The following is a 22,647-nucleotide window of genomic DNA, read 5'->3' on the forward strand; positions in this document are numbered from 1 at the left end:
TTTAAAAAAAAACAAAAACATTTGGCTTCCTTAGTTTTCTCTCTTGTCCCACAAAGTTTGATATATTGAATTTCATTGTCAATTAGATAGAAATATTTTCTAGTTTATTTTATGATGTCTTCTTTGACCATGAGTTACTTAGAAACGTATTTTAAATATTCCAAATTTGGAGAGGTGGCTTTTCTAGCTATCTTGTTATTGATTTCTAATTTAATTCCTTTGTGCCAGGGAATATATTATGTAAGTTTTTGATATTTTTATATTTATTGAGACATATTGTATAGTTTAACATATGGTCTATCTTAATGAACATTCCCTGTACAATAGAAAAGAATGTGTATTCTGCAGTTATGTCTAATGTTCGATAAATGCCAGTTAGGCAAGGTAATGCATAATGTTATTCAGATCCTTTATATCTTTATTGATATTTTCAAGTTATTCTATCAAGTTATTCTATACTGAAGGAGGAGTATTAAAATTTTCCGGGGCCGGCCGGTGCCCCTCAGGCGGTTGGAGCTCCGTGCTCCTAACTCCGAAGGCAGCCGGTTTGGTTCCCACATGGGCCAGTGGGCTCTCAACCACAGGTTGCTGGTTCAACTCCTTGAGTCCCGCAAGGGATGGTGGGCAGCGCCCCCTGCAACTAAGATTGAACACGGCACCTTGAGCTGAGCTGCCTCCAGAATGGCTCAGTTGGTTGGAGCGCATCCTCTTAACCACAAGGTTGCCGGTCTGATTCCTCGACTCCCGCAAAGGATGGTGGGCTGCGCCCCCTGCAACTAGCAATGGCAACGGCAACTGGACCTGGAGCTGAGCTGTGCCCTCCACAACTAAGACTGAAAGGACAACAACTTGAAGCTGAAAGGCACCTTCCACAACTAAGATTGAAAGAACAACAACTTGACTTGGAAAAAAAGGCCTGGAAGTACACACTGTTCCCCAATAAAGTCCTGTTCCCTTTCCCCAATTGAAAAAAAAAATTCCAACTATGGTTGTGGATTTGCCCTTTTCGCCTTTTAGTTGTCTGGTTTTATTTCATGTATATTGAAGGTCTGTTATTAGAGTCATACACCTGTATGATTATATCTTTCGGATGATTTGATCCTTTTATTATGTGCCTTTTTATTTTTAGTAATAATCCTTGTCTTGAGGTCTATTTTATCTGATGATAATATAGCCATTCCAGATTTCTTGTGCTTACTGTTCACGTGAAACTTTTTTCATCCTTTCACTTTCTATTTATGTCTATCCCGTTTATATCCAGTCTGACAATCTGCCTTTAAATTGAAGCATTCAGTCCGCTCACATTTAATATAATTGTTGACAGTGTTTGGACTTCGGTTTATCATTCTATTTGTTCCATTTGGTTTTTGTTCCTTTATTATTCCTTTCCTGCCTTCTTTTTAGGTTAACCTAATATTTTCAGTATTAGTTATACCTCTTTGTGAGAGTGTGTGTGTGTGTATGTGTGTGTGTGAGAGAGAGAGAGAGAGAGAGAGAGAGAGAGAGAGAGAGAGAGACTGCTCTAAGGATGCAATATGTAACCATAACTTACGACCTACTTAGAGTTCTTTAATACTGCACTACTTCATATAAAAATGTAAGAACCTTGCAACAATGTAGTTCATTTACTGTCCTTCATCTTTTGGGCTAATGTTGTCATAGATATTACATCTACATATGCTATAGATCAGCAAAATAGTGCTAAACAGTCTTGTCTTTTAAAGAAATTAAGAGAAGAAAAAAAATATAGCCTTTTATATCTACATTTCCAGCATTCTTCACTCTTTCCTATAGATGCAAGTCTCCATCTGGTGTTATTTCAATTTGAAGAACTTCCTTCAGCATCTATTGTAGTACTGCTAATTCTCTCAGTTTTCATTTGTCTAAAAATGTCTTTACTTCACCTTCCATTTTTAAAGGACATTTTAGTTGGATATGAAATTCTAGGTTGAGATTCTTTCTTAAAGTATCATCCCATTGTCTTCTGACCTGTTTTTATTGATGCAAAGTCAGCCATTAATTTATATCATTTTTCTCCTATATGTAATGAGTCATTTTCCTCTGGCTGCTTTCAAGTTTTTATCTTTATCTTTATATAGCTTTATATCTTTATATAGGTTTCAGCAATATGACTGTGATTGGCCTGGGGGGTTTTCCTTTATGTCTATCCTGCTTAAGATTCACTGAGCTTCTTGAATTCCATGAACGTTTTTCACAAAACTTGAAAATTTTCAGCTGTTATCTATTTATCTCTCTCTCTCTCTCTCTCTCTCTCTCTCTCTCTCTCTCTCTCTCTCTCTCTCTCTCTCTCTCCAGCTCTATATATAACTCACACACCATAAATACATCTATAAATATAATTCACACGCCACACATACATCTATTTAAAGTGTACAGTTCATGGTTTTTAATATAGTCACAGAACCGTGCAATCTTAAGCTTAATCAATTTTAGAGCATTTTCATCACTCAACTCCAAAAAATACCCTTCTGCTATCATCCCTCTCAACCCTAGGCAACCATCATTCTATTTTGTTTCTATAGATGTGCCTATTCTGGACATTTAACATAAATGGATTCATAGAGATGTAGTCTTCTGTATTTAACTGCTTTCAGTTAGCATCTTTTCAAGGTCCATGTGTGTTATAACATGAATCAGCATTTCATTCCTTTTTGTGGCCACAAATATCCCATTGCATGGATACACCACATTTTGTTTAGCCATTCATTCATCAGTTGAAGAGTGAATTTTGTTCCACTTATTGGACAATTAATTTGGTGGGATTCATATTCCAAATTCTGTATCCTCTGTAGTAGACAGCAGCTGAATCTCAGCTCAGTTCTTTCAGCTCTCTAACTATTGTTTTTTCTAGGTTCCATGGAGTCTTCCCCCATGCATGCCGAGGATTTGGACAGAGTTTAAAAGCAGATTTTAGGGCTCCCCCTCCTGTTGCTCCCTCCTGTCTGAGATTCCTCCCCTTACTTTCTAGCTCCTCGTGTAACCTTTAACTCTGTTCTGACTCCCCAAGCTAATAAGACTGGATTTTTGCTTAAATTCTAGCCGCCACCCACCATGCAAACTGGGGAGTATCTTCAGGCAAAAAGAGACTCTTACCCAATACAGTTCCTATCTTTCAAGTTCCCCATCAGTTTCTGCCTGATTTGGTCACTTTCCAATGTCTTTAAGAAGCTGTTTTTCATATATTGTCTAGAGTTCACAACTATTATCGAGGAAGGATTAGTTAAATATGAGATAGTCCTTTATTAGTAGAAGTAAAGCCCTTTCCCACTAGATCTCATTGGTATTATATCCTCCCCAAGAGGCAAGAGTGATGTGACCAGATGTGCACAAATGCGCCTCTCAGGGCAGCATGACTGAAGGGATAGGAAGGAAGGAAGGAAAACAGATTTCTCTTAGAAAAGGGAAATGCATGTTTTCAGTTTTGCCTGGGAAAGCACTAGACCAGATGATTAGAGACAGTCAGCTTGAATGAACTTTAGCCCATCTTTATCTGGATTTTTTACATATTGGAATTTCCCAACTTTCAGATGACTCGTACACACCACAAACTGTTGCCCAGACCCCTGCCCCATCCCCCCGCCACTGCAACAGAAATCATTTTTGGAAACTCAAAAACAAACAGAGAACTTCCAGAGTATCTGTGGATTCAGAAGCTAAGAAAGGAAGAGTAGCTTCGGGGAGCTGACCCTGTAGAACATATTCTGAAATAGAGTTGGTCTAATCAGAATAGATTCCTGCTCCACAATATGTTCTCTACTTTTCCCCCTTGACTTAGCTGCAATCATGTATCCTAAAGAACTGGGAATTCTGGTGAGACAGTGAGGGGAGCAGAGCACGCAGGCCTCGTGGGGGAGGAGTGTGAAGGGCTGCGGGTAGAATCAGCACAGGGGGGCGCCCAAGGACAGGGGCCTTAGGAAGTAGAAAGGAGACACCAGGAGAGAAAGGCGAGAAAGGAGAGCGTATCACGAGCACACCTCAGCTGTTTCAGAACTTAGTCTAAGTAGGTAGGTAACCTCTCAACCCAAACAAACTCAGTTCCAGGAATGGCAATGACAAGAGTTACAACATTTTTTAAAATAGTGACAAACACTTGGTAAAGTTCATAACAACCTTCCCCCAGGGTAGTTACAGTTCTGGAACATTCGCCATAGTTTAAAGCTGTCAACACTTTGTGTTTATAGGTAAAACAGAATTCAGTTCTACGCTTATATAATCTAAACACGTAATTCACCTATGTAAACATCTAACAAACATTCAAAAGTCAAAAAAGACAAAGGATAATGCTTCCTTGTGTGGAATTATTCTGCAAACTGCATGACATCAGCATCTCCCGCTGCTCATTAACTACTGCTCACACTCCTCAATCACAACCCAAGAAGTCCCCGCAGAGGACAATAATCTCAGTGATCTAAAAGATTGCAACAAAAAGGAAAGAAAAACCTTTTTCTTCTTCTTCATCTCCCCTCCTCCTTCAACTGATTCACTAACAACCAAGACCAAGAACTCCTCGTGAGCTTATATTATATGTAATTAATCCACCACAGCTTCTGTGGGCTAACTTGGGAATCTGGTCAACATTTACAACACTATTTCTATTGGACCACGCATTCCAAATTTCAAACTTAAAAATTTTTTTGAGAACATAATACTCCCATAAGTCAGAGACTTAAATATACTGACCTCTCATGATCTCTATTCTAATTTTTTAAATAATGAACTGACATCCAAGCTACATATGACCAATGTACTATAAAGACTGAATATACATGTAAAATAACCATTGCTGTAGGCAAATAAAACAAACATTTTATAATACAAATCCTTATTTTTGTGGCAAGTAGGTACAAACTACATACCCTTTACCTAAAGTAGTAATACACTAATGTGTACTATTTTCACACTTTAGTTTTCCCCTTTACTACAGATATTGATTGATTTTACTGCTTATGAACACTGGAAAGCGTACTTAGAATCTACAGTCAGCACCAGTAAGTAGCAAGTACTTACCTCATCCACAAAGATAAAAGGTCCCTTAATGATACTGGGCGAACTGGATTTCCTTGCCCTTCTGCCCCCCACCCAACTTCCACATTCCTCAGGTCTAAGGCTCCCTGAGTTCCAACCACGCACTCCCACTGCACACATCTCCCGCACCCACCTCACCCACTCAAAGCATCCGCAAACTCTCTGGTTTTCAAAGCAGCCAAGGAACACAAGCCCTGCTGTCCTGGAGGACACACTCCAGGGGGTGCAGAGAACTGAGTTGTGATGAAAAGAATCTTTTTTTTCCCCAGTGATCAATGCTATACTTACAGATTATTATTCAACCAGGTTCTATACTAGGTGACAGAAACTAAACGACTTCTAATTTCTTTTTCACTCCAAGAATACAGTATATAATTGTGCTATCTTCTCTGACTCTATATAAATAAATCCTCTAAGGACCCAACCTAGTGTATACATTTCACCTATTTCACCTGTGCTGAGATCAAAGTTTCCTCCTTGAACTATGCCTTGAGATGAAAAAAACTTATAAACAGGAACAATCCTTGTTTCCTTCTCTCCTTAAGGACTGATACAAAGAACATTCATCTCTGTATTAAAATGTTAAGAAACGTAATTCCTAAATATCTAAAGAATTAGACATTTAGATAAGTTAGGCACAACCTTCAAGATGCTGAAAAGCATTATCTCCAGAAACTAACAGCAATCTCTTTTCAGCAATTTTAATACGTAAAGATAGTCATTATTTATTAATTTTTCAGTCCCTGTACCCCCAGGAAGAAATGGGGACCCTCTACACTGAACTGAGTTCTAGAATTGAAAAGAGTTTACATACTTTCAAAAATGCTCATCTCTCAGAAGTAGGCTGGTCCTGGGAGAATCTGGCTTAATACTTCCAGCCTTGATCTATAAAATCAGAATCTAAAATGTGCAAAATCATCTCTGCATCTCACTTGGTCTAATAAATCTACTTTTGAGAAAGGGGGACATGCCTACTTTTTCAGGACCAAACACTTTTACACATTACTTCTAATCCTCCAAACAATACTGGGTGTTATCATCCCCCATTTACAGCGGAGGAAGCTAAAAGACTTGCAGAGCACAGAGCTTACAAGTGGCTGAGTCAAAATGCACAGCCACCTTTTGGAATCCAAAGTTCTGGTCCTTTCTGCTACCTTTCTGATGTGCCTCTCAACCAGTTTTTCAAAGCAGGCAATTTCATTATTTGTGAACTATACATTGAGCTACTGCATGCCAGATACAACAGTACTGCTTTGAAATTTTTATTGCTTTTAAATGCTACTTTTAAGACACAAGACAACCATTTTACCCTTGGAAAGGTGTGAAGATTGCAATACCAAAGTATGAAATTCAAATTTTAGTTTCTTTAGTAAGAGTGGAGTGTAAGCTTATAGAACAGAATGAAACTATTTAATATCCAAGGTTGTCTAAAGACCAAATATTTAACAAAAACCCAAATGCCTGAAGAACAGGCCCCCTTTCTCTTCATGTACATGATGGTTATTTTGACAGGGAGCTAGTCATCACATCCATTCAAGTAAGACATTTTATGGGCTAATGGTTATAAATTACCCCAATTATTTTCACTGAACCTGCCTAATTTGAACATTTCTCAAAAAAAAAAAGATCTTTTGTTTTCAAGGTTCTGTCGTCTGCTTGTGACTAAAATTTACAAATAGATCAACATTTTAAATTAAACAAGGTTAGAATAAAGTGGCCGTCTGGTTTACCACAAAGTAAAAGACATTTCAAAACACACCCACCAGAATAGCCATACCCGTAATGAAAAGGAAAAATACCAAGTGCTGGCAAGGATGGAGAACAACCAGAGCTCCCATACATTTCTGGTGGAAGTATAAACTGGTACAGCCATTTTGGAAAACTGGCAATATCTATTAAAATATAATATTATGCATATCCTACAACCCAGAAATTCCACTGTTATTATATCCCCAACAGATATGTGTATATTTGGTCACCAAAGAACATGTACTAGAATGTTCCCAGCAGCACTATTCATCATAGACCTAAACTGGGAAACTATCCAAATGTCCATCAACAGTGAAATGTATAAACAAATACAGCAATGAAAATGGAGGTCTACAACTCGATGCAACAACAATAGGGATTAATCTCACAAAAATAACGCTGAGCTAAAAAGCCAGACACAAAAGCATACTTACTATATGATTCCATTTATATAAAATAAAAGCAGACAAAACTAATATATACTGGTAGAAATCAGGACAGTGGTTACTCTTTGGTGGTGGTAACGGTGGAAGGAGACGCAATGATGGAAGGAGCTTTCTGGGTGCTGGTGACACTGTGCTCCTTCATGTGGGTGCTGGAGACCAGGGTACGCTCAGGCTGAAATGCTCAATAGAAGAGAACCACTGTAACAGCGGAGTGGTGAAAAAGCACAGCGCTGGGATCAGAGTGCCTGAATTTGAATCCAGGTTCCATCACCTACTCGTCCTGATCTTGGGCAAGTGAGTGAACCTCTCTGTGACTCATTTCTTCATCTATAAAATGGGACTAATACATACCTCATAGGGTAAGGCTGATGATTAAATCATCCTAAGACGTATAAAGTGCTTATTCGAATAGTTGGCTATTATTATTAAATATCTGCTAAGTAAATAAAAGAGCTTTATTCTGAAGCAATACAGGAAGATGAGGGAGAGAAACAAAGACATATATGATTTGGCCATTACTAGAAAATGCACAAAATAATTATTTGGGAAACGAAGGTGACGATGAGTATAAAGGGGTCTGAGCTGGAAGCTGAGACTAGCTCTACAAACCTGCACCCCCTGAGGTCCTGGGTGAGCAGTAGCCTTTCTGAGCCTGACCCCCCACTGCCCACTGGGGACCGCCCAGGGATGTCCCCGGGAGACTGAGTAATCACGAGTGGAGCCACTCATCAGAAACTAAGAGGAATGAGCTCAGTCAGGCTCTTATTCTCCAAAAGGACTCGGACATTTCCTATGCCCCTGAGTTTCGCCTAACCCTGATGTCTATCAGCTATGTCTCTGTCACTGAAGGTCCCACTTCCTGCCGCCATTTACAGTAAATAATTAAGACTTCTAATGGGTTTCAGAAACAGCCAGTCGGGGGCAGGCTGCTGTCGTCCACACCCTGGTCGTGTCCCTAACTTCTCCGGCTGCTATAATAGCTACCCTTTCACAAACCCTACTTACACGCCAGCATTATAGCCCTTTATCCCGATCCTCAAAACCCTCCTAGGAGGTGCATTCTTCCTCCTCCCGTCTTTTACAGATGAGAACACTAAGGCCCAGAGAGGCTGCCCTGTGCTCATTAAGTGGCAGAGCTGGAAGGTGCATCCGGCTCGTCTGGCTCCAGCGTCCCTGATCTTTCCATAAACCACAGTCCCCTGACTGATTGCACAATCAGTCATATTTCCTCTTACTGAGATAACCAAAGGTCATTAGAGAAGGTGATCTAAAACAACAATAATCTAATTTAGTGAAAAACTCAATTTTGGATATTTTGTAAATGCTGACTTGTTTCTAAGTGGGTCTGTTGAAATGAATCCTGTGCTTGAAGCAATCTGCATCCACAGCAGTCATCCAAGCCAGAGCTTAAAGCCCTTAGGAGACTTTACATTTCTTCCCTGCTGAGTCCCCAGTGCCCAGATCAGTACCTCCTCCACAGGAGCTGTTGAACAAAAAGATCTTGAATACCACCTCCCTCAAATCTTGTTTACCAAAGTACTCTACTAATAAAGAAGATGCATTCCAATAATACACTCTCAATAATATCTGCAACTTCATGACGAAAATTAAACATGCTATGCAAGTCACTGGGGTGTCTCCTGCTGTAAGACACTCTCCTCCAGGTCAAGTGGCACCGCCATCAGCAGCAGCAACAAGGAATTATTAAACACCTACAGATATTTATTTAACACAGTAACTCAGTACACCTTCTCTGTTGTTTCCCCACCATTTGGCGAGCCATCGAGCCACTGAGGCCACAGTTCCCTCCAGGCAGGGCAGCCTCTGTGAGTGAAGCAGAGCCCACACAGAGGCACAATGTCACACATGATTAGGCAGTTTCTCCAAGTTAAACAACACAAAGGCCCCGGGAGTTTGACCTTTCCCCCCATCAGACCCACGTCTTAGCACCTCTTCCTGGAGCCCTGAAATTGCAGCCTGAATAACCTCCTCCTCCTCCCCAATCAACCACCCAACGCTGAGGAAATCAGAAATTTCTCCCAATGTCTGTCATACAGATTCCTGCTTCATCTAAAAGAGAACTTTGTTCACTAAGGATTCACTGAATGTGCCAGCATATACTATTAAAATTGTCTTTAAAAATCCCATCTTCATAGATATATGAAGCACACAGAACATGTGTGTACTACAGGGGAAAGTATACCTGTCAGGAAGCTGGGTTTTTCCACTACAACTTACCTTCCATTGCAACTTGGGCAAGTCATTTATCTTTTCTAGGCTTTAGTTTCCTCAGCCATAAAATGAGGGGTTGAACTAGTCAGGGGTTATTCACTCAGTTCCAGGATGCCTTGCCGGGTTCAGGCATGTGCTTTAGGGGCTCATTACCCCATACACACATACCTGGAACTTATATTAAAAAATTACCTGTCCACATATATGGACTTTTCTGGAGAAATCTATCACTTATATCAAATTATCATGCAAGCTGTGGCCCAAAAATCAACCACAGTTCATGTTTTATTGAGCATTTACTATGTGCAAGGCACTGTGCTAAGTCCTTACATGTAGTAAACTCAGGTCACCTTCATCATAGCCCTTTAAGTTAGATACTATCATTGGCCTCATTTTACAGTTGAACAAAATAAGCCACAAAAGGCCTGGGCTCTTAAACACAATGCTATGTTAAGTGACATCATCTCAACCTTAAAATTCTCTGATTCTATATTTCTCACGTGGGGCAGCCTGCGGGGCCTCCGGTCCTGCTCCCCACATAAGAACGCAGGACATGGTGAGGCAAAAAGGAACACCCACGGAGCCATAGGTAGGGGAGTCACACCACTATAGTCTCACTGGCGGCTGGGTTCACACGACGTGCGACCTGCTGTCCGCTTTTCTGCCAACTGACAGATGACTCTCCTCGACTCTCCTAGACTCCCCAACATAGCTGCAGCAGTTATATTAGCAGCCAATGGCTCAATGGTTACAGCTGACAGTCAACTAGCCACAGCCGACGGCCATCTACCACCCGAGCCAGCACCTTTCCACGTGAGGCCGAGAGCCTGGAAACTGCTCTCTGGGGCTCTGTCCCCACAATATTCATTCAAATTAAGTTTCCCTTTAGTTAAATTTTTTGTACCATTTCACAATATGAGTCCTACTTTTATTTAAATCTTCACACAAAACAACTAAACTCATGGAACACCCAGAGGAATGCTACCTGAAAAAGAATGCATTAGGGAGTTACTCCTAGTAAAGGATCCAAAGGCACTTTCCAGTTCCAGCAGCAAACCTGCTTTTACTTTTATAACGTGATGATTAACCAAAAGATGTATCTGAATCAATTACTAATAAAAGCCTAAAATCACAGGAACAGTAAATAAGTACGAGTGCCAACCAGGAAAAGGGAAGCAGTGGCAGCAACAGCGTCTCATATACCCACTCACCAACAAATGAGAAGTCCAGGAAAGACACATTAGAAAGGCCCCACGTGCCTCCACTCCCCCTACTCCCACCTCCTGAAAACCAATGGCCACTGTGCAGCCGAGACTTGAATCACGCTCCACTTGAGATACAAAGCTGGCGGAAGGTATTAAGGCATCACCAACCCCTACCTGAAATAAGGAGTGAAAACTAAGCGAAAGCCTCGCTTCCAATTTTGGTGGACACGAGCTCTGATAACCTGCGGTTGTAACCCAGGGACCAGCAGCCATCCAGCTCCACCTGCGCACTGCGTTGCCTGCCACCCCTTTCTGCCCAGGTTACTGAGGGACATAACACTGCTTAGATGGCTGTAAAGCAGAAGTGGACATTGTTCTTTTCATAGGCTGTCAAAAAAAAACCCTCCACATCTTAAAGGGAAGGTTGTTGAAACTTTATGCCCAACTCTCATGACCTTTCTCCATTTAGTCTGTGTAATGAGAAGAGAAGCAAAGGAGGGAGAAAGGAGATCAAAGGAGCGGCCCTGGGTGCAGGGACGGTATCTTTTTCAAGGGTGATGCAACAGGGTCAGCCAGACGATGAAGAGGACGAGCTGGGAGCTTCTGGGAAGGAGAAAAGCAGCGTCGGAGTTGGAAACCTGGGCGGAAAACGGGTTAGGAATGACTGGGTACGAGGGTCGTTCAGAACGCGCGGGGGATAAGGGTCTAGTCCGGAGCAGTCGGAGGAGGGAGAGGAGGCAGTGGGGGCTTGGTGGCGCGCGTGACCAGGCGGGCAGAGGGCCCGGGGGGAGGGGCAGCGGGTCCAAAGGGGACAGGAAACCCGGCAGGGGGCCGGCAGGAAAGGGGTGCAACCCGGGGGACCTCGGAGAGACGGTCACAGCGCCGGAAGACACGCAAGGGAGATCGGGGTGACCTGCTCGGCGGTGTGGCAGCTGAGGGCGGGGGCAGCCGGCCGGGAGACCCCTGAGGGTCGGGAGGGCTACGGGGTGGGGGCTGTTGGAAGGGGAAGAGCCGGAGGCACCAGCGCAAGGGCAGGAGCGCCCTGTACCCGAGGGCCCAGGGAAAGGGAAGCACAGAGTGGTGACAACGGTCGGAGCCAGCGGAGCGGGGAAAAGGCTGTCCAGGTGGCGTTGAGACGGGGACCGCCACGGGGTCCCGGCTCGGGCTGAAGAGAGAGGCCGGGCCCGGAACTCGGCATCCCGGAGGTGGAAGGAGGTTAGGAAGGGCCCGGGGCCGCTGAGGGCCGGCGCTGGTGCTCTCACCGGGACAGGTGCTTCAGGATCTGCTTCTTAATGATCCCGGCCATGCCGGAGCCGCGGCCCGCGACGATGGCAGGCGGGTAGCTGTGGCCTCCTCAGCCGTGAAGAGGCGGCCCCTCACCTCGCCGCGACGCGGGGGCCGGATGCGGCCGCCATGGCGCTCTCCCGCCCCGAGCCGGCTCTCGGAGCTCCGCCGCGATCCCACCCACCCACGCGGCACGGCGGCCGCCGGCCCTGAGCGACGCGGAGACAGCTCGCCGCTCGCCAGACTCCCGGCGGCCGAGGCGCGCGTGGCCAGGGGTGGGGCGCGCGGCGGCGGGGGCGCGCGCGGCGAGGGGCGGGGCGCGCGGCGGCGGAGGGGCGAGCTCGGGGCCATCGCCTCGGCCCCGCGGTCGGCCCTGCGGAGGCAGGTCCGAAAGGCTTCGCCCTCCGCTGCCAGAGGTTCGCCCTCCGGAAGTCGCCTCGAAGCGCGGGGGAAACGCGGCGCGTTTGTGACTTTTTGCAGGAATTCGCTGGAAAATTGCGCAGCTCGCGGTCCACTTCTCATTCATTTCCTTCACACATTCACTCATTTGTTGAACACCAACTAACTACTCCAGGAATCGGTGGCGAGGGAAACAGTAGTCTCAGGGCCTCACGCGTCCGCAGAACCGCTGCCGTCTGCTCTGCTGAAGAACTGAGAAGGGGGCGTCTCTCCATCTTTTTGTGCCTCTCTGAGCCCCCACCTGGTTAACCAATGGGCACATGTTTACTCAACACTTCAGAGGTGCACCCCTCCCAAATGTCGGCGGGCAGGAGAAAATGAGACAGTAATTGTCAAAATTACCAAGGACATTAGAGATCAACGTCTTCGTTTTGCAAATGAGGAAACTGAAGCCCAGGGAAATGGTTGAGAGCTTGCCAAGGGCACAACCACTTAGTGAGACTCCGGACTAGAACCCAGGTCTCTGACTCTCACTGCTGCCCGTGCTGCTTTCACCCTCTTCCGTTCGTACACTTAAAAGTATAACCCGTATGCCAGGGACATCTGTAGACCCAATGGCAAAGGTGGGAAGGTGGCAGTTTTCTAGACTTACACCTTCAAGCAAAAACCTGAGCAAAATAGTACTAAGACTTACAGGAAACGTGGCCACCAATTAATTTTAAATTTATTCATTCTTGTGAATAGGTAATATTATACATGCACATAATACAAAAATCAAGATAAATGTCCCTCTCTCCCCATCCCTCAGTCATTCAATGCCCCTCCCCCAAAACAATTGTTACCTAATCCCAGAGATCGTCTAAGCATGGTAACCATATAAATGTGAGATTTTTACAGTAAATAATCAACAGACTTAATGCATACCTATGCTTCTGTCTTCATCATAGTAAGTTCAATTTTTCCCAGAAGTCCCCCCAAAATTACCTTTTTAAAAAAGAAGCAAGTCATCCCTCAGCCTAGGTCCCCACCAGCCTACTTCCCAGTCCCTACCATCATGGCTGCATAGTCTATTATTATTTGTCCCTCTGCCCACCTCTCACCAGAATACACACCAATAGATCCTATGGAAGAAGAGGTTTCTTGTCAGGAGTATTGATCATTATCGCTCCTTCCCAATTCAGCTCTCAGCTGCAGGGGCCTCAGGGCCATTTCTTGCATTTCATGCTTCTTTACCTGGAGCACCCCATCAGCTGATTTAGATATCTGACATTAGCTACATAAAACAAAACCTTCCTCAAGCTCAGAGACTCAGCATCCTCCTTGAACCATTCATCACACCTGATGAATGTTATTTTTGTTGAAAGCGAAAACTCGTGCTCTAAAAGAATATGGCCTCTCTAGGGATCCATTGAATAGGAGAGTTCATGCTCTCCCAGTAATATTAATGTGTTTATCCTTCCCTGCAATGCTAAGAATGTGAGGCATATAAAAACAAAAGGGATTTAGGGGCAATCCATACAATTTTTAAATTAAACATTTTATTTTGAGATGATGGTAGATTAACATTCAGTTGGAAGAAATAATCTAAAGAGATCCCTGTATCTTTCACCTAGTTCCCTCAATGATAACAACTTACAAAACTGTAATACACCGTCACAACCAGGGTATTGACATTGATGCACTTAGTTTACAGAACATTTCTCCCTTTCTGATATGAATGCCTTTTACTTCCTTTTCTTGCCTTTTTGAGCTGGTTACACCTCCTGGCACTTTATTTAGGACTGGTGAGAGCAGACATCGTTTTTTTGTTCCCAGTTTTAGGGAGAAAGCATTTGGTCTTTATTAAACTATTAAGTGTAACATTAACTAGATTTTTTTTGTGTGGATGCTCTTTATCAAGTTGAGGAAGTTCTCTTCCTATTTTTCTGAGAGTTTTTTATCAAGAATGTTTAATTTTTTCAAATGCTTTTTTTGCATGTGAATGCTATGTTCATGTGAATTTAGCCTGCTAATATGGTGGATTGTGTTGATTAATTCTCAAATACTGAACCAGCCTGCATCCCTGAAATAAACCTCATTTGGACGTGATATATAATTACTTTCATATATTGCTGAATTCTATTTGTTAATGTTTTGTTATGAATTTGTATATATTTCCTTGATGGCTAATGATGCTGAGTATCTTTTCATGTGCTTATGGACCATTTATATATCTTCTTTGGCGAAAGGTCTATTCAGATCCCTTGTCCATTTTTAAATTGGATATTTGTCTTTTCATTATTGAGTTGTAATAATTCTTTTTCTACTCTAGACACAAGTCTCTTATCAGATATAATTTGCAAAAACTTTTGTCCCATTCTGTGAGTTGTCTTTTCATTTTCCTGAGTGTCTTTTGAAGCACAAAAATTTTTAATTTTGATGTTATCCAGTTTATTTTCATTGTTGTTGCTGTGCTTAGTGTCAAATCTAATAAATCATTGCTAATCCAAGGTCATGAAGATTTACATCTATGTTTTTTCTAAAAGTTGCAGTTTTAGGTCTCATATTTAGGAATTTGAATCATTTTGAGTTAATTTTTACATAAGAAGTGATGAAGGGGACCAACTTAATTATTTTGCATGTGGATATCTAATTGTCTCAGCATCATTTGTTGAAAAGAATATTCTTTCTCCACTGAATTGTCTTGGTGAAAATCAACGACCAAAAGTAAAAGTAAGAGTCTATTTCTAGACTTTCAAGTCTATTCCATTCATCTGTATACCAGTAACACAGTGTCTTCATTAGTGTAGTTTTGTAATAAGATTTTAAATAAGGAATCTATAGTGTATTTGAGTGTATAGCTTTCATAGCTTTTAGTTGTACAACTTTTAGTTATTTTTCTAGTTGTTACATTATTTATCCATATCTTATCACAGTCTACTGGTATTGCCATTTACCAGTTCAAGTGAAATATAAAAATTTACCTCCATTTATATCCCTTTTTCCCCCGGTAGGTATAATTCTCTTAAATATTTCCTCTACAAACATTTAGAGCTACATCAACCAGTTATGATTTTTGTTTCAAACATCAGAAAAAGTAAAAACTATTATACTTACCCATATTTTTGCTTACCATATTCTTTCTTCCTTCCTGATATTATGAGAGTCATTCGTTTCCTTTCTGTTCAGAGAACTTTTTAGCTATTCTTTTAAGGTAGGTCGGCTGGCAACAAATTCTCTTAGCTTTCCTTCATTGGACAACGTCTTTATTTCCCATTCATTTCTGAAGCATGTTTTCACTGGCCATAGTATTCTGGGCTGATAGTTTTCTTTCAGCACGTGAAAAACATTCTGCCACTTCCTTCTGGTGCCCATGGTTTCTAATGAGAAATCTGCTGTCCTTCAAATTATTTTCCCCCAAAAGTAAGGTGTCATTTTTCTCTGGCTGTTTTCATTTTTTTTCTTTGCTTTTAGTTTTCAGAAGTTTGATTACGACAAGTCTTGGTGTGGATTTGAGTTTTTCTGATTGAGGTTTGCTCAGCTCCTTGAATATGTAGGTTTATGTCTCTTGCAACTTTGGGAGCTTTTCAACCATTATTTGTTCTAGTACCTTTTTTGGCTCTTTCCTTTTTTTCCTCTCCTAGGTCTCTAACATGAATATTAGATCTTTTGCTATAGTTCCATAGGTCCCTGAAGCTCTGTTCATTTTTGTTGTAAGTCTATTTTCTCTGTTGTTCAGATTGGATATTTTTATTGTTCTATTTTCAAGTTCTCTGATTATTTCCTGTTACCAATTGTTCACTGTTGAACTCATCCACTGACTTTTTATTTATTTTATGTTTGGATTCCAAAATTTCCATTTGGTTCATTTTTATATATTCTATTTCATTTATTTTGAGCATATTTGTAATTGCTTGTTGAAGCATTTTTATGATGGCGGCTCTTAAATTTTTGTCAAATAATTCTAGCATCCCTTTCATCTTGGTGTTGACATCTAGTGATTGTCATTTAAATTCTTTTTGAGATCTTCCTGGTTCTTGATATGACAAGTTTGGGTTTTTGGAGGGCGGGGGGAGAATGAGTCATTTTAGATTGAAAACTGGACATTTTTATATTATCTTCTGAGACTCTGGGTCTTACTTAAACCTTCTGTTTTGCTGGCTTTTTCTCACAATGGTCTGGCAGAAGAAGGGGGAGGCGTCCCCTTGGTGACTGACAGGTGGAGATAGAAGTTCGGGTTGCCCTGTTAGCCTCCGTGGACACCCAAGGAGAAGGCTTAGGTGGGAATCCAGCTCTCCAGTAGGCCGCGCCAATACTTCCCGAGCTGGGAGTGGCGGAGGAGCTTGTCACTGCTGCCACACGGCCTCTCTGACATAGGGGTATATGCAGCCCCATCACCACTGGGCACTGGTGAATGTCCTTTACGTCCCGACTAAGCCTCTTCTAACACGACTTCCGTCAGGAGGGGACAATGCCTCGTTACTGCCACATGGGGAGGATAATCCTAGCTCTTTTTTGACACCACCCTGGCAGGGGTTTGGGCACTTCATTACAGTCTCATGGGGTGGAAATCTAAGCTTCCCACTTGGCCTTTGTGGCATGGGTGGGGGGTAGGACCAGTTTTTAATGCGGTGTTTGGCTGGAGTAGAGTGGCTGTTGTCTAAAAGTTTTCTGTCTTAACTGTGTCTTAACTGCCTGTTTTCTACGCCTTTGGCTACAGAGAGCAGGCTTTTCTTGGGGTAATTTTTTGTCTGCTGCACATTGGTGTTTCTTCATTGCCAATTTCTTCAACTCCAAGTCTGGGATACACGAGGCAAAAAGAAAATCCAGAGAACACATCTTGTTCCTTGGGTTCCCAAGTTCCCTATCCCAAGTTCTGCTTTCTTCTCTCCACCTTTCAGTCTTTCCTGTATTGTGTGTGTGTGTGTGTGTCTGCAGGTGTAAAATGTCCAGGGTTTTAGTTGTACTTAGCAATAGGAATAGGGAAATATATATCCTATCTACTCCATCTTTCTGGAAGCAGAAGTCATACATTTTTAAAAATCTATTATTTTGAAATATAGAATCATAGGAAGTTATAAACACAGATAAGTCCCATATACTCTTCACCCACCTTCTATCAACGGCTACATCTTACATAAGTATAGTACAATATAAAACCCAAGAAATTGATACTGGTGTGTGTGTGTGTGTGTGTGTGTGTGTGTGTGTGTGTGTGTGATTCTGTCACTTTATCCCGTGCAGACTTGTGTAACCACTACCATACCCCAGATACAGACGTAGTCCTTCAGCACAAAGCTCTCGGTCAGGCCAACCCTTTATAGTCACTCTGCTCCACGCGCCCCAACACGCTTCCTACCCCCTCGCAACTACTAATTTGTTCTTCATCTCCATGACTTTGTCATTTATATACTAGATGGTATCGTGCAGTGTGATCTTTTCAAACTGGCTTTTTTTCACTCAGCATACTGCCCTTGAGATCCATCCAAGTTGTTGGATCAATAATTCATTCCTTCTTATTGCCAAGTCATATCCCACCACCCATACATTTTAAAAACACCCAGCTGATCACTTTCAGATCCAGGAGCTTCCCTCACCTGCTTGGCAGGATGGCGACGTCTCTTAATTCATGATGAAACATTTATTTGTACACACTGTGCTATGTATGGAACAAGAAGACCCATAATGCCCGGAGAAAGAAGACTATGCAAACAGTAAAGGTAATTTTATAGAAAACTCAAGAACAAAAGGGTTGAGTAGCAAAGATTTGTTATTACTGTCTACAAGGATTCTTGAGAGCAGTTTCTAATTTGTGGTAGCTATGACTTTTTAAAGCAATTCTATGATTGACATACAACAAAGTACATTTTTTTTAATTAAAGTTTATTGGGGTGACAGTCGTTAGTAAAGTTACATAGATTTCAGGTGTACAATTCTGTATTACATCATCTATAAATCCCATTGTGTTCACCACCCGGAGTCAGTTCTCCTTCCATGACCATATTTTTGAAAAGTGCATTTTTTGAAGTGTACAATTTTTAGAGTTTTGGGACATCACCACCCGAATCAAGATAATGGGCATAGCCATCTCCATAGTTCTGGCTGTTTGGAGCTACACTGGCTCCCCTGCTGTTTCTCCAATAGAATGGCAGACTCCACCTTCAGGGTCCTTGCACTGGCTGTTCCCTCTGCCTGGAAAGGTTGAGCCCTAGACATCTGAATGTCTCCCCCCACCTCGCCCCCCCACGCCTTTCTTTTCTTTCCCCCAGTGGGCTACTGGCATTCCCTATGATGTAGGTGATGTTGGATCTGGGTGTGGGCTGGGATCGTGTCTCATGAAGCCGAAGGATGGAAACACGGACCAGGGAGAGGCAAAAAGTTTTAAAAAGAAGATAGTTTATTAGAGGCAGGAGAAGAGGTTGCAGCTCCCAAGCAGGACGTGGTCCCCAATGGGGGTGGCCCTGTGTCTGAGGCAAAAGCTCTTACTTTTATACCTTCCCTTGTCTGCTTGGGGAAGGGGGCTGGGTGAAGAAGGGAACTTGTTTGAAGAAGGGAACTGGCGCCTTCTAATGAAATTCTAATGAAATTTGTCTACCAGGTTTGTTCTGCTTGCCCATCCTAAAGGAATTAGCAAAATAACCCACTCTTATCAGATCTGCTCCATTTGTCAGGCCAAAATGAATTTTATGATTAACCTTAAGGCCTTATTACATTATGTCCTGGAGCGAAGCAGTGATTTCAAAACCTGAAGTTTTAGGATATGGCTGTCTTTGTTTATTCCACCAGGGACCTCCCTGTCTACCTAGGGACATGCTAACTCTCCTGTATCACCTATTACCTTCTTTATTTTTCTTCATGGCACATACCACACAACATTGGTGTTTTCTATTTGTTATTGTCTCACTTCCCCTCTAGAATGTAAGCGCCATGTAAGCGCCGTAGAGGAAAAGACTTGTGTTCCATCACTTAGAAGACTATCCATACTCAGTATTAGAGCGTGGCATACCCGAGGCAAGTTTTTCTAGCTGGACAAGTTCAGTACTACTCTCCTCTTCAACACCTCTTTTTTATCAGTCAGGTTTTAGGCTCAACTGCATATAACAGGAAACTCAAAATAACACCTAACTTTAACAAAAAAGACGTTTATTTCTCTTTCACGTAAAAGAAGTCTAAGTAGCTCTTCAATCATTAAGCTCCTTCTGGTTTGCGAACACCGTCCTCAGTTGCCAATTCGTGGCCCAAGATTGTTGTCACACAGCAGCCTAGCCGATAGTCCCCACCCGTGTCCTTCCTTGAGGAAAGAAAAGTCTGTGAGACTGTGCCTTTTTGGGACTTTGCTTATCTCAATGTTTTACACCTTATGTCTCTGTCTGGTCCCCGAAAGATGGCCGTGGGCGATCATGGGATCTGGATGTGGGAATCGAACTGGATGTGGGAATCGAACTGGCAGCCTTCGGAGTTAGGAGCATGGAGTTCTAACTGCCTGAGCCACCGGGCCAGCCCAAATTGAATTTTTTTTTACTTTAGAATTTTTTTGTTTGTTTGTTTTTTCTTTTTAAGGAGGGCGCCCATGCCCACAGTGACCCATGCTGGAATCAAACCAACAACCTTGGTGTTATCAGCACCATGCTCTAACCAAATGAGATAACCGGCCACCCCTGAGATTCTATTGTTTTTGATAGTAATAAATACTGGGGTGGGCAATTAGTAATGTCTGCCACTCTAGGCTTTATTGTATTACTCTTCTTTTTGTCCCTCTTTACGAGCTTCACTCTACCAGCAGAAGCTGAGATAAAAAGGGTGAAGAGGGGGGAAATGTGGCATTTGAATATAGAGATAAAATTCTTTGTCCTACCTTTACTTCTCTATTCTTTCAACCGTCCCCCCAAAAATACTAGGATGTGAAGTACAGGCAAACAAAAGGAGGGAAGGATTAGGAGATCTGTTTCTCAGTCACTGTGAAAGCTGATTAAGTACTTACAAAAAGCTTTGAGATCTTAGTTTCCTATGCTGTGTTCAAAGTCTTACCATTAAATGAGGCCGTAAGTCAATGGGCTTTTCTTAATTGGCAGCTGGGGAAAGATACTGTTTCAAAAGGAACAAGTATGGAAAAACTGGATAGTCACCTTAATAGGTGATCAAAATTACTATCACCAACAGGGGCAGATAGATGGACCCTGTGTACCTGCCTACAGATGTGATATCCTGGGGACACAGCTGAGGACATGTACCAGAATGTAATCAGGAGGAAACATCAGACAAACGAGGAATGAAGAACATTCTATTAAACAAAAGGTGGTGAGATTGTCAGTGTCATAAAATACAAAGAAAGGCTAAAATTCGGTTCTAGATTAAAGGAGACGAAGGAGACTTGACCAAAAAGTACATGATCCTAGAGAGGATTCTGTACAGGACAGGAAAAAACAATGCAAGGACAATGTTGGATTAACGGATAAAAATGAAATATGGTTGGTAGATTTATGTTTCCTGAGCTTGATAACTAAACTGTGGTTATGTAAGAGGATGTACTTATTCTTAGGAAATACACCTCAAGTATTTGTGACAAAGGGCATGATACAAGCAACTTATTCTCAAATGGCTCAGAAAAATATATACGTATAACCAGAGAGAGCAAGTGAGCAAACAATAAAGTACATGTGGTGAAATGCTAACATAACAGCTAACAATAGGTGATTCTGGTCAAAGGGTATGTAAGAGTTCTTTGTACAGTTCTTGCAACTTTTCTGAGTTCGAAATCCACTCCTCTCCCCACCCCTAAAGAGCAAGGACAATAAGTTAACATTCAGATTATTTTATTCCTGCACTTGTCTGATGAACTATTCTATATGCTGTATTTGATTCTGTGTCCAAAAGTCTAACCTGTAAGCTTTCAATTGGGAGGGGAAGAAATGACTTCAATTAGTTAACATTTATTAAGGTTTTCATGAAAACCAATATACCAGGCCAGCCTTCAGGACACTTCTGTCAGAGAAACCTCAGGCAGGCCAGGCTTTTTTCTGTTCACCAAATGTTGTCTTGGAACCTAAAAGATACCATCTGACTGAAGCTATGTAATTGGGACAAACACTTAATCACCACTGGACTTTTTCCATACAGGATGACCAAATTAGCCTGTGGCTCTCTGCAAGGATCCCATTTCTCATGCAGCTTGGACTCAAGGGCACTGGCATTCTGACAAACCATTAAAGCCATGGCAGTGGAAATGACAGCGTGGACTTGAACTGCACTCCCTATGGTTTTGGATCTGCCCAAGAAAAGGAAGCAAGTATATTACCCTACATCTACACCAACTTCAATTCTTGCTATCTAGTAGTATTCTTGATTGCACCTATACAAATTCTTACATACTTTGGAAAAAGCTTCATTTTAGGAAGACCAGGGTTGTTCTTTAGTACCTGAGGCTATTTATTACACATAAAAGGCGCTCTCCTCACCCTCAGCCTGACAGAGTCATCCAAACCAGAAACTTGCTGAGTCACATGTAAGCTCAGTTGGTAACAGCTTACCCTAACTCTTCAGTGTGCAGATTTTAATAACAAATCTGAGCTATAAATTCAGACATGTAAACTATCAATTTCTGAGACTTAGGTCCTTCTTTCAAAGATGTGACAACGAGGTGCCAGCCCGGTGGCTCAGGCGGTTAGAGCTCCATGCTCCTAACTCCGAAGGCTGCCGGTTAGATTCCCACATGGGCCAGTGGGCTCTCAACCACAAGGTTGCCAGTTCAACTCCTCGAGTCCTGCAAGGGATGGTGGGCTCCGCCCCCTGCAACTAAGGTTGAACACAACACCTTGAGCTGAGCTGCCTCCCGGATGGCTCAGTTGGTTGGAGCGCGGGCTCTCAACCACAAGGTTGCCAGTTCAACTCCTTGACTCCCGCAAGGGATGGTGGGCAGCGCCCCCTGCAACTAAAAAATTGAACACGGCACCTTGAGCTGAGCTGCCGCTGAGCTCCCAGGTGGCTCAGTTGGTTGGAGCGCATCCTCTCAACCACAAGGTTGCCGGTTCGACTCCTGCAAGGGATGGTGGGCTGTGCCCTCTGCAACTAGCAATGGCAACTGGACCTGGAGCTGAGCTGTGCCCTCCACAACTAAGACTGAAAGGACAACAACTTGAAGCTGAACAGCACCCTCCACAACTGAGATTGAAAGAACAACAACTTGACTTGGAAAAAAAGGCCTGGAAGTACACACTGTTCCCCAATAAAGTCCTGTTCCCCTTCCCCAATAAAAATCTTAAAAAAAAAAAAAAAATGTGACGAGAAACTAAAAGCAAGTAGTTCTCACA

At 42.5% G+C, this 22,647-nt stretch overlaps 1 protein-coding gene and 1 long non-coding RNA gene across 2 annotated transcripts in view; one reads left to right on the forward strand and one right to left on the reverse strand.

Moving 5' to 3' along the window:
• Positions 1–12,253, reverse strand: part of BLTP3A (bridge-like lipid transfer protein family member 3A) — a 51,595-nt gene extending 39,342 nt beyond the window's left edge. The window contains exon 1 of the mRNA XM_019738731.3: positions 11,941–12,253. Within this exon, the coding sequence (XP_019594290.2) occupies positions 11,941–11,984 (44 nt within the window). The 5' untranslated portion in view covers positions 11,985–12,253. The remainder of the gene's footprint in view (positions 1–11,940) is intronic.
• LOC141571627 (uncharacterized) lies at positions 9,380–22,280 on the forward strand. The gene is made up of 3 exons (XR_012496543.2): positions 9,380–11,346; positions 20,501–20,635; positions 21,458–22,280. It is a non-coding gene; the product is annotated as an uncharacterized LOC141571627 (long non-coding RNA).
• The last annotated feature ends 367 nt before the right edge of the window (positions 22,281–22,647 follow it).

This window comes from Rhinolophus sinicus, chromosome 2, assembly GCF_057876585.1.
Source record: "Rhinolophus sinicus isolate RSI-liver-muscle chromosome 2, RSI-T2T, whole genome shotgun sequence".
Lineage (NCBI taxonomy): Eukaryota > Metazoa > Chordata > Mammalia > Chiroptera > Rhinolophidae > Rhinolophus > Rhinolophus sinicus.